A 15,324-nucleotide genomic window follows, 5' to 3' on the forward strand; every position below is an offset into this window, starting at 1 on the left:
TAGGACGGTTTCATCAGCGATGTGGGTAAGAATAAGAACTGCTCTAAAGGAATAGAGCATAAGTCTACATACTTCCCAAGTCTATTAGAATATGATATTTTAATTAAATCACTAAATCAACGTATTTGGGTCTGGAGTGACTAAGGGGATATGTCTTAGCAAATCCTCCTCAAGTGCAAATACCAGCTACCCCTATCCCTTGCCTATGGACGGTGGTACATGCCAATCGGAGCGTGTGTTCGCGACAACGACTAGTCTGCCGCACTTCCGGCCAGATCGCCGGATATCCGCCGAGTGACCCTTACAAGTCCTTCTTGATCCTGAAGTGGAATAGGTGCCGCTGTTACTGCTCTTGTTGACCAGAACCGTAGCCGGACATGGGGCTGGAGGACGAGAGAATGATGTTGACCGGGTCCGGAGATCCCAAGCAGGTAAGGCGAGGCGATCGAGTCGACTCTATACCGAGGGTCAGGACCTAGCCCGCCAAAACACGCCCGGGGCCCTCTTGGTCCTGCTCTACCCCCTAGAATTTGCAGGGTCAGGAGAACTGGTTTCCTCGACCCTTCCCCAGAATTCATTGAGTGACCTTGGGCAAGTAGTTGACTAGTGTTTCTCTGGGCCTCGACTTCCCCATTTTATGAATATGGTGAAGGTTTAACGAGAGCGAAAATGTTGTATTGACTAGAATTTTGTAAAAATAGTACCTACATTTTTAGTCAGTCAGGTGTCCTGGTCCCTGATTTGACAGATTTGGGGAGCAAATGACCAACCCTAGTCCTCAGCTCAGGAATCTCTGCCACAATCTCCTATGGAGGTTCTGGAAAATTGGCCTTATACTAGTTAGGCCAGAAAAACTGTTTTGTTTTTTTTCTTTGTGGGTGTTGGGGAAAGGTATCTTTGGGGACAATGTAGGAATGTGCAGTATAATTCAGCAATGAAAGAAGGAGCTCTTTCCTAGAGTAAGAATGCCGATGTAATAATAATTTGACTACTTACAATTTCAAGTGCTTTGTATGTACTAATTCATTTAAACCACACAATGGTCCTGTGAGGTATTAGATACTATTATTGCCATTTTACAGATGAGGAAACAAGGGTAGAGAGGTTGAATATCTTGTCTGAGGACACACAAGTAATAAATCATGGAGCCAGGAACTGAACCAAGCAGCGTGGTGCCAGGGCTAAGACTTAGCCACAGTGCTACAGAGCTCTACAGAAGCCAGCTAGCTTTTGTTTCCAATCACATTTCCTATCTATTCCGTTCTCTGGTCACATTGGGGCAGCTATTTTCTGTGCTTATGGGTTCAGAATAGTTGGAAACTAGTTTATCCCATAATTTTTCCTTGTCTTACTATTTTAAGAAAGAGGACGAGAAAGACTTGGAGCTAAGCCTCAGGAAGTTCAGCAGAAAGTATACTATAAAGTTCAGTAGGGTTCACCACAGCAGTAGATGAGAAGAAGAAAGTAAATAAGTAGTCAGTTTTAAAGTTAGGAAAACTGAGATTTTTTTTTCAATGAAGAACCTATACCTCTTGGAGATTAAATCTTTTTATTTAGTGTGACCTTGGCTTTTCTCATTGACTAGAAATTGTACATGAAGTAGTCCATATTCAGACTTCGGTTTGGATTTCTTTTTCCAAAACAAGCCAAATACATTTGACACAAAATTATCAAGGACACAAAATGATAAATGTAGAAGCATTGCTAATAGGGAAATGATGTAACTATAAAAGTCTTGCTTCTAGGATACTAATTTTGGTTTCCAACTCAGGCAGAATGTGATTTTAGTTTTTTGGGAAAACTTTTAGTATGAATTTTGTTTAAAAAGCAAGGTTAAGAAACCCTGTTTAATGAAAAACTAGAATTTTACATCCTAAATAGATCTTCATGTTTAGAAGAGACCTTTTCCAATTGTGGAAACAAATAGCTTGGCTACAGTTGAACTTGCCCTAGCCCTCTTAGCTTTCATGAGTTTTGACCCTTTTCTGAAGGGCATGGTAAAGATAAGGCAGATTGTGTTGGAATTTTGAAAACATAATGAGGGATTGCCAAGCTAGTTCTTTTTATTTCTCTATACCTTTTTTTTCCCTTCCCACAAATGTGGTCAGGTGCATACTCAGGCAGGCAAACACCTTCCTTTTGACAGGTTGACATACTGATCAGATAGAGTCTGTTGTGGCCCATATTTGGGCCTTGCTGGTGCTCCCACAGGGAATTTTTTACACTGCTCCCCTTGGAAGAAAGGAAATTAAGTTTGCGATTGTGCACCTGAATCAGAAATAAACATGTACGGCGTAGTGTTTCCAAGCTTGTGAATGGAGTCGTGTAGACCTTTGGTACGCTTATATTGATTGTCTACTTAAGAGTCCTGGGAGTAAAGCAAGCCAAAAAGCACAGGCTGTAACCATCTTTAGTTTAAAGTTCTGGCTCAAAATAAGTTTAGGTTTGGCCATTTTCATATTTCCTATTCAAGTTCAGAATCTAGAAAAAGGTGTTAGTTTTCCTCCTAACTTGGTTTGGGATGTCAGGACTAAATTTAGCTTAGCTGTTTCTGGTGATAATGGGCCCCACCAGAATTTAGAACAAAATACTTTGAAGTTATGTAGATTCCATATGAAGTCTGACAGCTTGAATCTATATCAGAACATGTCTAATTAGTGTTTGGTATCTCTCAACTGGGAGTCCCTTAGGGGCTGTTGTGATTAATCAAATCATTACAGATATGAAAGTGCTTTATAAACTTTATGGTGTTGTGCTCACTTAAGTTGTTGCTAATGAAAGTGAGATAGTGTGTCCTAGTTGAAATGTACCCAGGATTTTTTAAAATCAGGAATGATAAGGTTACAGACATGAGACAACTGTTTTTGAAAGAAAAGTTTATTATAGTTCCCAAGAGAAGGGGGCAGGCCACTCCACCCAGGGGAAGTGCCTGGACCAGTAAGGAGCAGAGGAATAAGGGAAACCAGACTCTTGGTTTCTTTAGCAAGTTTAGGATTGGACAGTTTGATTCATTTTTGTGGGCTTTGGGCTACAGGGGTGATCCCTAGTTGTTTGGTACTTGACCCTGGGGTGATTAGGGCAGGGGCAATAATTGCTTTAAGTGTAGGAGAGTTAGATAAAGGAAGTGGTTGGTGGCAAGCGTTTTGGATTGGTTGGTTTGCATATGAGAGGCATGCCCTCAACAAGTTGTTTGTTATCTCTAGAAATTAGCCAGCCCGGGGAGGGACTATCTTCACGATTAGCAAATGTCAAAATACCATAAAATACAGAAAATTTAAAACATGATTAATATAATGTCTATCCTCAATGATTGGTAATATATATGTCTTAAAATTGCTGCTGACTTTAATTTTGCTTTCCTTTTATAGGAGGAAGAGGAGGAGGAGGAATTAGTGGTAAGAGCTGTCTCAGGTTTGGAACCATCTCGGTAAAAGGAAGTTTGAGCTTTAAGAAACTCTGAAGCCATTTTAAGGAGTCTTTATACTTGATACCTAGGAGAGAATGGGAGTGGGAAAAGCCTTTAATGCTTCCTTCTTGTGCAGTGGAGTATTTGGGGGTGTGAGCCTGGAAAGCTGAGTCTTTTCTGGCTTTGGGACTTCTCCAGTTATGTCAGGGAGCAGAGCAGCATCTTGAGGGCCTGGCACTCAGTCATCTGCTGTTTGTGGTTTAATAAAGAATTCTGGAAGGAACTTTTCTTAAATGGCCCTTCTCCATGCTAGCATTACCTTTCTAGCTGGGCAACTGGGGTGCCTAGGCCTGACTGTCAGACAAGGGGAATTGAAATTCACAGACATTACATATCCCAAAATGCTTTGTTAACAAGTAAGGCCTCCTGTAGATCTTCAAGTTTGGCCAGGTTTCCTTTACCACCTTGTTTTTCAGATAGGACTGAGGCTTTCAGTGCATACTGGCAACCTTGGAAGGCAGGAATGTGAAACTTTTCCCTACTACTTAGCATCAGAATTGAATGGGAGACCCCATTCTGCCATTTCTGGCGGCAGTGTGGCTCTGCCAGCTGGCCTTCTGCACGGTAATTCAGAGGCAGCACCTTGGTTTGGTGGTTGTATTAAAGTATATGGTTTGTGGATCACCTCCTGAAACCCCCATTTTGGTTTTTTTGCTGTGTTTCTCCTTCAGGATCCCCTAACAACAGTGAGAGAGCAATGCGAGCAGTTGGAGAAATGTGTAAAGGCTCGGGAGCGGCTGGAGCTCTGTGATGAACGTGTGTCCTCTAGGTCACACACAGAGGAGGATTGCACGGAGGAGCTCTTTGACTTTTTGCATGCAAGGGACCACTGTGTAAGTCAGCCTAAAGTCAGGAAAGCTTACAGTGGCCAGGGAAGAGTTGGTGCTGACAACCTTTCCATCCTAGGGGCAGATCCATCAATAAGCATTTACTGTGGCTCAATATATGTTAGGTACAGTGCTGAGCATTTTACATGAGTAATCTTACCTAATCATACCACTTTCACTGGAGTCAGGTGTCATTATCCCCATTTTACAGAGAAAAGAAATGACATCCCAACTTATACTGTTAAACAGTGGGGAAGCTAGATTTCGTACTTCTAAGTAACAGGCTATTCTTTGGGATAATTTATATCCTCCTACATAGTAGTTGGTCCAAAAAACATTTTTTTTTAAGTGAATTTGTATTTGACTCTTTAACAACAGTAAGATGTTTTAAATTATAGGGCAGGCAAAGTTTGATATGGTTGCTTATATTAGAACTGATTGAGTGGCTAATAAGCATATGAAAAGATGTTCAATACCATTAGCTATCAGGGAAATGCAAATCAAAACTACAATGAGATAACCACTTCATGTCCAGTAGATTGGCTCCCATCAGAAAGATAGTGTTGGCCTATGTGGAGAAATTGGAAACCTCATACACTGCTAATGGGAATGTAAATTAGTACAGCCCTGTGGAAAATACGCTGGCAGTTCTAAGATGAAACATAGAATTATTCTGTGACCCAGCAATTATATTCCTAGACGTACACCTAAGAGAAATGAAAACATGGGTCTATACAAAAACTTGTACACAAATATTCATACCGTGTTTCCCCGAAAATAAGACCTAGCCGGATAATCAGCTCTAATGCATCTTCTGGAGCAAAAATTAATATAAGACCCGGTCTTACTTTAATGTAATAGACTGGATCTTATATGCTATGAGACTATATGATACTGGGTCTTATATTACTATAATATAAGACCAGGTCTTGTATTAATTTTTGCTTAAAAACACATTAGAGCTGATTGTCCGGCTAGGTCTTATTTTTGGGGAAACACAGTAGAAGCATTATTCATAATGGCCAAAAAGTAGACATTATATCAACTAATAAATGAGTAAATAAAATGTGATATATCCATATAATGAAATATTATTTGACAATAAAAGGAAATCAAGCACTTTACTCAAAATTCCAAACAGAATTACTATATTGATCCAGCAATTCCACTTCAGGATATTCCCCAAAAGAATTGAGATTTTGTTCAAGGACTTGAAAAGAATTTGTGCATGCATGTTCACAGCAACATTCACAATGGCCAAAACGGGGGTCCAAGTGTCCATTGATGGAGGGATGGATAAACAAAATGTGTATGCATACAATGAGACATTATTCAACCTTAAAAAGGAAGGAAACTTGCCTTGACACATGCTATAACATGGATACACCTTGAAGATATACTAAGTGAAATAAACCAATTACAAAAGGACAATGTCATTCCACTTATATGAGGTACCTTCAGTAGTCAAGTTCACAGTGTTGCCAAGGGCTGAGGGAAGGGGGAAATGGGGAATTATTTAATGGGTATAGAGTTTCAGTTTAGGAAGGTGAAAAAGTTCTAGAGATTAACGATTGCAGGAAAGTGTGAATGTACTTAATGCCACAGAACTGTATAGTTAAAAATGGTTAAAGGGTAAGTTTTATGTTATTTAAATATTTTTAGAAGCAAAGCACATGTTAAGATCTGGGAGTGAGAGAGGCATGGTCCCTTCCTTCACTGAGTTATGAGCCAGCATAGGTGTCAGAAGTAGAACAGTTATTAAACTGGTAAGTCTCTTGGGTGTAACCTTCTTTGGATGGCCTTCACTGACCCCTTTTTTAAAATGGCTTACCCCCCACACCATTTTATTTTCTTCACATATACCTTATATGTATATTGTATTTCCCTTATTCTCTAAGTTCCATAAAAGAGAGAGATACTGTCTTCCTTACTGTTGTAACGCATTCAGCACCTAGAACAGTACCTGGCGTATAGTAGATGTTGTATAAATATTTGCTGAATTATTAAGCACTGTGATATGGGAGGTATAAGTTTCTGTGGTGAAGACAGAGGGACAGATTTGTGTGGGGATAGGGCTTGTTTAGAGAAGACTTGCAGGAAATGACATGTTAAGTTCTAAAGAAAAAGATGAAAAAAGGGGGGGAAGTTCCAGGTAGAAGGGAGATTCGAGTAACTGAAGGGAGTTCACTACCCTTCAAGAGTATGGCTCAAGAGTGTGTGAGAAGGGGAGTGGTGAGAGAAGGGGCAGTACTGTTCCAGGTCATGAAGGACCTTGTAAGTCATGACATTAAAGCTGCCAATTAATGACTTCTTTTCTTTCCCCCATCTAGGTGGCCCACAAACTCTTTAACAGCTTGAAATAAATGTGCAGACTCATTCACCCCAGCATCACCTGGGCATCAGGGTATTTCCTCATGGTTTTGAATATGCCATTTGTTTCTTATTTGTGTAACTGAGTTCATGTGAACCTCATGGATTTTGTCTTAAGCAAGTAGCTTCTATGTAATTAGTAGTGATTCCATCTTAATAAAGTCCAGTGATCTGCAGACCTGCCTCCTATCCTTTATTTTTAATTCGAATTTTTTTAATTTGAAATTTTCAAACATGTAATAGAATAATAATCAACCCCTCTGTGCCCATCACCTAGTATCTCTTTAATGATGAGGACTTTTAAATTTTTTTATTTCCCTTGATGCCATTATCACATTTTAAATTAACAATTGCTTAATATTATTAAGTACTCAGTTCACACGAAAGCTTTTCTTATCCAGAAGTGTCTTTTGACAGTTTTTGGTCTGTGTCCAACAAGGTTGCTTTTCTTTAAAAAGATATTTTTTTAAAAAGGGAGTAAGGGAGGGTGTGAAGGGAGAGGTACTGGGGTCTAAGCAGGGTGAAAAAAGGGCACCTGGGTAGGCGGTACTGGCAATGAGAAATTGGTTATAATGGGAGTTAGCAGAGAATGGAGTTACAAATATGGAAAAGGAAAAACCCAGAATAAACCCTGCACTGATATGAATAAATATGGATTTCAATGTAAGTAAATACAGATACCAGTATGTGTACATATAGGGAATACATATATTCTCTAGCTCAGCCCACAAAGAGGGCTTCATTCACCAATAAAAGGAACCAGGGCTCCTTGGAGAAATTAGTTAATTCCAGAGCTGGGCAGGGAAAGTACAAGATAAGTCTGGAACATTTTGTCATTCCAGAAAGAAGGAGGTACTCAATGATAGGGACATTTCAAAAGTATGTAAAACTGCTAGTCAAATATGGGACAATTTGAACATCAAAATATACGACAGGATTAGATTATAAACCACTGAATAAAATAGGAACCCAAGAATCCATACCAATATAAATAAGTGAATCAACTGAAAGTTTGGTGAGGAAGGGGAAACATATTAATTACAAAAGGAAAAAGTACACTAGAGAAGCTTGGCAGGCAATAGCTTAGATGAGTGCTGACATCACCAATAATGGAACAAATAAATACCACCTGCAGGCAGCAATGAGGAAAAAAAAGCATCACTAAGTCCAGCAAAAAATAAATTGAATCTAACCAGATAAATTGAGGGACATTGTGTAAAATTAGACATTGTATAAAATAACCCTCATTGTGTCAAGCTTGTGAAAGTCAAGGAAAGACTGAAGAACTGTTTTAGACAGAAGGAATCGAAAGACAACTGAATGCTACATGCAATTCTAAACTGGATCCTTTTGTTATTAAGGACATTATTGGGATAATTAGTAAACTTGAATCTATAAACAGTCGATGGCAGTGATGTATCAATGTTAAAGTTTGAAATTATTAAAAATAAAATACCCCAGTAAGTCCCAAATGTGTAGAACAGAGGCTGACTTCAGACTTAAAGTTAACACACCTTGCTGTGAGCCATTCACAATCCCATGTCTAGTGTTAGAGTTTATCATATTTTCTCTTAAATACAGTAAATAGTGATGTGGCTTCACAGTACTGCTAGAAATGTATGTTGCTCAAATAGGGAAAACGTTCCCTGTTCCAACTGGGGAGACAGGCTAGGTCAGCACTGTCCAGTGCAACATTCTGCAACGATGGCAAAGTTCTATTGTGTATTATCCAATATACTAGCTACTAACCATATGTGGCTAATGTGACTAAGATGCTGAGTTTTAAGTGTTATCTAATTATAATTAAATAAAATTTGAATTAATTTATATTCAAATAGCCATGTGTGACTAGTGGTTACAGTAGACAGCAGAGATCTAGCAGTTGCCAACTCAACCACCTGAGTGGTAACTGAGGGAAGCAGGCCCTGTAGGCATTGGAAAAGTGCTTGTGCACTGCAGTCAGCTGTTGCTATGTGGGAATGTGCATCCAGTGTTGCCAGGCCACTTGTTACGGAGCCAGAAATCCAAGTTTTATATGAAATCTCCCAATTTTTAAATGTGTACAAATAACTTTTTGAAAGCATTAGGCCAAATATTATAAAACCCATCTATGGGCTGGCTCTGGCTCACTAGTTTGCAACCTCTGCACATGAGAAAGTTATATACAAATAGTTATATACAGACAGAAAGTGAGCCATGCCAAAAATGAGTACATTGTGCCTCAGAAGTAATCACCAGTCTGATACTCAGTATCGCCAGCAAGACTGAGGGACATTTCATAGATGAACATATGGCAGTAGAGTTTCTGAGAATCTCCATTTTGTTTGCAAAAATGGGACAAAGGGAAACATGAACCTAGAAGCTCTTTCAACCTATTGTCCTCGCTAGAAGGATTGGCCAGCATTTCCCAGCCACTTCTGATTTAAAACCCATTTCTGGTGTATTAGGTTGGTACAAAAGTAATTGTGGTTGAAAAGGTTAAAAAAAATTGTAAAAACAGCAATTACTTTCACACCAACCTAATGTAATCTCACAAATACCTTTACTAATGGTGGCATTGTATTTGATGTATGTAATCTGATTATTTTGAAACGTCTTAATAAATTTTCAAACATACAGCAAAGTTGAAATTTTATAGTAAACATCCTCAAATTCATTACTCAGATTTTAGTGAATGATTAGTAAAATGTTACTAGTTTTAGCACAGAGAAGAGGGAATTATAGAGAAACAGCTCCAGAGTTCCGCTTAGAAGATGCTTGAGTCTGTTGCTGAATACTGAGATACAAATGAATAGGGTGAAACTCCTTGTATCTAAGCAAAAAAGTAATGAGTAGCTGTAAACTGAATAATTCCCAAAGCTAACAGAGGGCTGGGAAATGTTTGAGTTTTGACCAGCTAATGTGGGAAGTTCCTGTTGAACTTGTTGAAACACTTGGATCATTGAACTTGAACTCCAGAAGGGGACGCGTTAGCATAGGGATAAAACTAGCCCTAGAGAGAGACTACTTATAAATCTTAAAAAGGAACCTTGAAAGGATCAAAGTGATTCACAAAAAAGACTGCCAGAATAAAGTTCAAGGTATTTTAAAGGAAGACAACAAAATCTAGCATTCAACAATGTAAATTTCACAATACCAAGCTTTCAATTAAAAATTCCTAGGCATGCAAAGAAGCAGGGAAATGTGACAAGGAGAAAAACAGTCAAAAACAGACCCAGAATGTCAGAGATGATAAAATAATAGACAAGGATTTTGAAATTGCTATTACAAATATGCTCAAGGATTTAATGAAAATCAAGAACATAATGAGTAGAAAATATAAAAATGAAACAATTTCTGGAGATTAAAAATACAATATCTGAAATAAAAAATTCATTGGACAAGATTAACAAAGGATTAGACACCAAAGAAGAAAAACAAATCAGTGCACTGGAATGTCCTTGAAGACACTGCAACAGAAACTATACAAACTGAAGCACAAATGAGAAAAAAGAAACATTAAAAATAAATGAACAAGGAAAAAGTAAGTGGTGGCCCAGAAGACAGAAAGTGAGGGAGCCCAGGGAGAGAAAAAAGTATTTGAAGCAGTAATGGTTGAAAATTTCCAAATTTGATGAAAATTATAAACACAGTTCCCAGAAGCTCAACAGAACCCAACCAGAATAGACACAAAGGAAATCACACCAAGTCACTTACCCTCAAATTGCTGAAAACCAGTGTTACCAAGAAAATTTAAAAAGAACTGACTCGGTGGTGAGCACACAATATGCTATATAGATGATGTATTATAGAAATGTACACTTGAAACCTATGTAATTTTACTAACCATTGTTACCCCCAATAAGTTTAAGTTGAAAAAAAAAAGAATCTTAAAGGGAAAAGATACATACAGAGGCACAAAGAATTACTACACACTTTTTGTAAGAAACATCTTTAAAGTGTTGAAAGAAGAAAATTTTGACCCTAGAATTCTGTATTTACTGAAAATATCCTTCAATAAAAGCAAAATAAAGATGTTTTAAATAAATGAAAGGTGAGAGACTTCATTGTCAGTAGACCTGGACTACAAGAAATATTAAAGGAAGTTCTTCAGGGGAAAAAAATTATCTACACAAGGGAACGAACAGTCCCAGAAATGGGAAATACAGGTGTAAATATAATAGATACTTTATCTTACTTTAAAAATTTATTTAAAATATAGCTAACAGGGTGGCCGGTTAACTCAGTTGATTAGAGCACATACTCTGAACAACAAGGTTGCCTGTTCGATTCCCGCATGTGGTGGTGGGCTGTGCCCCTCCCCGCAACTAGATTGAAAATGGTGACTGGACTTAGAGCTGAGCTGTGGCCTCCACAACTAGATTACAGGACAACGCATTGACTTGGAGCTGATGGGTCCTGGAAAAAACACTCTGTTACCCAATAAAATTTTAAAAAAAAGAAAAGTAAATGAAGATTGATAAATGATTTAAAAATATATAGCTAACAATAAAAAGAACAAATATCTAGAAAGAAATTAGAAAGATAAAAGAAATCGATGAAATACTAGAAAAGAAACAGGAGAAAACCAATGAAACCAAAAGCTTTTGAAAAGTTCAATGAAATAGATAAGCCTCTAGTTAGGCTGATAAAATACAAAAGAGAAGACACGAATTACCAATATCACAAAGGGAACATTACTATAGAGTCTTAATCAGAAGTCAGCAACCTTTTTCTGTAAAAATTCAGACAGTAAATGTTTTTGGGTTTATGGGCCATATGATCTCTAGAGCAACCATTCAACTGTTTTTGTAGCAGTAAATGAGCCACAGTAAATGAAAGATGTGGATGTTTTAAAATAAACATATTTCAAAAATAGGCTGCAGGCTGAATTTAGCTTGTGGCTGTAGTTTGATGCCCTCTGCTACAGATGCTAGATAATAGAATATTCTGAACAACTTTATGGGAAGAAATTTGACAATTTCTTTAAAATTGAGGAACAAGTTCTTTAAAAGACTCAAATTGTCAAAACTAATTCAAGAAGAATTATAAAATTCAAATAGCCTTTGTCAAAACTAATTCAAGAAGAATTATAAAATTCAAATAGCCTTTTATCAGAGTTTCTCAACCTTAGCGCTATTGACATTTTGGTCTGGATAATTCTTTGGGTGGGGTGGACTGTCCGGTGTATTGCAGGGTTTTCAGCAGTATCTACCCACTGCAAAAGCACCACTCAGTTATAACAACTCAAAATATCCCCAGATGTTACCAAATGTCCCCTGGAGAAGGGGCAAAATCACCTCTGGTTGAAAACAGAATATCAAGGAAAGAAATTGAATTCGTAATTTAAAGGCTTCTTTTCCTTCTCACCCTGCATTCCAGAAAGGAAGGAAGGAAGGGAAGAAGGGAGGAAGGAAGGAAAAGAGGGAGGGAGGGGGGCGGGAAGGAGGGAGGAAGGGAAAAAAGAAGGAAGTAAGGGAGGGAAAAAAAGAAGGAAAAAGAAACATCCAACTCCAGGCTCAGATGGCTTCACTGTTTAATTCTATCAGTAATTTAAGGAAGAAATAATACCAATTGAATAAAAATTCTTTCATAAAATAGAAGTGAAGGGACACTTCCCAAACTAATTTTATGAGGCCAGCATTACCGTGAATATCAAAATCAAACAAAGGCCTTACAGGAAGAGAAAATTGCTGGCCAATATCCCCATGAACATAGATGCAACAACACAATAATATATAAAAAGAATAATACATCATGAACTAGTGGGCTTTTTTTTTTTTTTTACAGGAATGCAAAGTTGGTTCATCATTTGAAAAATCAGACAGTATAATTCATCGTATTAACAGAATGAAGAAAAATCATATGATCATCTCAATAGATGTAGGAAAAGCATTTGAAGAAAATCAACAACCATTCTTGATGTTTTAAAAATCTCAGCAAACTAGGAATAGAAGGGAACTTCTAAAAAAACCCCAAAAATGGGCCGGGCCGGTGGCTCAGGCGGTTGGAGCTCCGTGCTCCTAACTCCGAGGGCTGCCAGTTTGATTCCCACATGGGCCAGTGGGCTCTCAACCACAAGGTTGCCCTTGCCCAACCACAAGGGATGGTGGGCTGTGCCCCCTACACTAAACTAACAACAGCAACTGGACCTGGAGCTGAGCTGCACCCTCCACAACTAAGATTGAAAGGACAACAACTTGACTTGGAAAAAGTCCTGGAAATACACACTGTTCCCCATAAAGTCCTGTTCCCCTTCCCCGATAAAATCTTAAAAAATAATAATAATAAAATAAAATAAAATAATGGAAAAAACCAAAAAACTAAAAACTACAGCTAACATCATATGTAATGGTGAAAGATGAATGCCTTTGGAACAAGGCAATGATGTCTATACTAACATGACGTGGATTCAACAGTAAGTCCTAACCAGTGGAATAAGGCAATGAAAGGCAAGGGGAAGAAAAGCATGCAGATTGAAAAGAAATAAAAGCAACTTGATAAAAGACATGATCTTGTGCATAGAAAATCTGAAAAGATTTCTCAAAAAGTTACCAAAACATAACTGAATTTAGCAAAGTTTCAGAAAATAAAATCAATAGACAAAAATCAATTGTATTTTAATATACTAGCATTTTCTTGAAAAATGGACAAAGTAAGTCTGTCATTTCAAGGAAAAGAATTGTCAGTATTTGCTGCCAAAAATAAAATCCAAGCTTTCAAGCAAAAATTAGGATTTTGAAAAACTTGCCCCAGCCATTGTGAGTTTAAAAGCTTCCTAACATTTAAGGGTCTTTCTGTTGAGATCAGTAGTGATATTAACAAATGTAACATTTAAAAATATTTATAATGAATGTGAAAATATTTGAAAGATCTGTATAACTCAGTGAACCAATAATTTCCAAATAACCACTGTATGATGTGACAATCATGCATGGGCAAACCTTTCATTCAGAGTACCAGAGAGTCCAATGAATCTTAATGTAACAGAGTACAAAAGTTCTTTGATATGGTTACAGATTCCACACTGCCATTAATGTTTAAAGAAACTATCATTTGTCAAATTGTGGTTTAGTATCAAAGAATATTCACAATTATAAACAAAGGCTACTAAAATATCCCTCTCTTTTCTTACTAAATATCTGTGTGAAACTGGATTTTCTACACATATTTCAACTAGAACATATCATAACACACTGAAGAAGCAGATATGAGAATCCAGCTTTCTATTAAGCCAGACATTAATTTGCAAGAGATCTGTAAAACAATTCCACTCTTCTGACTAAATTTCTTTTAGGAAAATATAATTATTTTTCTAAAGATATTTATGTTAACATGTAATGGGTTTATTGTTATTTTAATGACTATTTTAAAAATTTGTTTCAATTTCTAATCTGGCAAATACTAATAAGCAAAATCTCAATAATTCTAAATAATTTTTAAGAGTGTAAAGTAGTCCTGAGAGCAAAAAGTTTGAGAATCATTGATTTAGTCCAATCCTTGCTCCCCCATTTTATAGATTGATAAACTGAGGCCTGGAGTGGGAAGGGGCCCTTCACAAGATTTTGGTTGTGGTCCTGACAACTTATTTGGTGTAAGCTTTTGAGGATAGGCGAGGCTAAGATACCTCCTTGCTTGTGTATCCAATTTCTGTTATTGGATCCTTATCCGGATTTAAATGTCTATGAGCTTTTTTTAAAAAAAAAATACTTTTTTCTATACACATACCTCTTTTCACTTTACAACTGCCTGGTCCCTGTAATCAACTTCTTGAAAATTGTTTACATTCACATTTCTATTTTCTCATCTTTAACTCATTTAATTCATATTTATTGAGAGCCAACTATGTACCACTTACAGTCCTAGGTGCTGATATAATTCAGCAATGAATTAAAAAATTCTTGTTCTTTTAAACCTTGCAATCTGGTGAGGGAAGACAAGTCCAGAAAAATTGTCCAGAATGTGTAAATGGGCAGAAGAGGATTACTGGGTGATTTTTCATTGTAGTGTTGGGGTATACCTTTGATAGACTTTATATTGACTAGGCTATCTTACAACTTTGTAGGGGTAGAGGTTAACTTGTAGAAAACTGGTAGCAATGTAAATAATTCTTGTCTGAGAGCAACGCAAATGATTCCTATCCATAGTAATGTGCATGCATTTTGTCCAGTAGAGATGGAATTGATTTCCATCTAGCATAAGAGATAATTCCAAATATTACAGTTTGTTACTTATTAGGATATTAATGATTTTGCAATTAGCAAATTCATTTCAGCATTCCTTTGGCTAATTATCGAAATCTCTGCAACTCAAATTCTCATTTGAACAAGTCCTACCCTCTTACTGGTTCCCTCGTTATTTAGGATAATGATGGATGAGTAGTTTATTATGATGAATAAAATCTAGCATGTGTTCATTTTATATTTGTATAAGAGTTATGCTTTTTTCCTTTTGAAAATTATAAGAAAATAAATACATATCAGGTGTAATAAGTTATAAGAATAAAGGCAGGGTAAGAGAACAGCAATTAATTGGTGGTGTAGTATGTATTATTTTGGGCCAATCAGTCAGCAAGTCCTGTAGTTTCTCTCTTAATTACAGGTGGGATCCATCCTCTTTTCTCCATCTTCACTGCCACCATGCTAATCCAGACAATCATCTTCTCTCATCTGATCTCCCTAC

The 15,324-nt window shown here is 37.2% G+C and overlaps 1 protein-coding gene across 2 annotated transcripts; it reads left to right on the forward strand.

Annotated features, from left to right (window-relative positions):
- Nucleotides 1–270: 270 nt before the first annotated feature.
- Nucleotides 271–6,839, forward strand: UQCRH (ubiquinol-cytochrome c reductase hinge protein). Of its 2 annotated transcripts, XM_019749391.2 has the most exons (5): nt 319–431; nt 3,369–3,395; nt 3,883–4,030; nt 4,138–4,299; nt 6,624–6,839. In XM_019749391.2, exons 3-5 carry the CDS (start codon nt 3,968–3,970, stop codon nt 6,654–6,656), a joined length of 258 nt encoding a protein of 85 aa, XP_019604950.1. In that variant the 5' UTR covers nt 319–431; nt 3,369–3,395; nt 3,883–3,967; the 3' UTR covers nt 6,657–6,839. The 2 variants fall into 2 exon arrangements, with proteins under 2 accessions (XP_019604949.1, XP_019604950.1); XM_019749390.2 differs by lacking the exon at nt 3,883–4,030 and having other exon boundaries at nt 271–431.
- The last annotated feature ends 8,485 nt before the right edge of the window (nt 6,840–15,324 follow it).

The sequence above is a fragment of the Rhinolophus sinicus genome, linkage group LG06, assembly GCF_036562045.2.
Source record: "Rhinolophus sinicus isolate RSC01 linkage group LG06, ASM3656204v1, whole genome shotgun sequence".
NCBI lineage: Eukaryota > Metazoa > Chordata > Mammalia > Chiroptera > Rhinolophidae > Rhinolophus > Rhinolophus sinicus.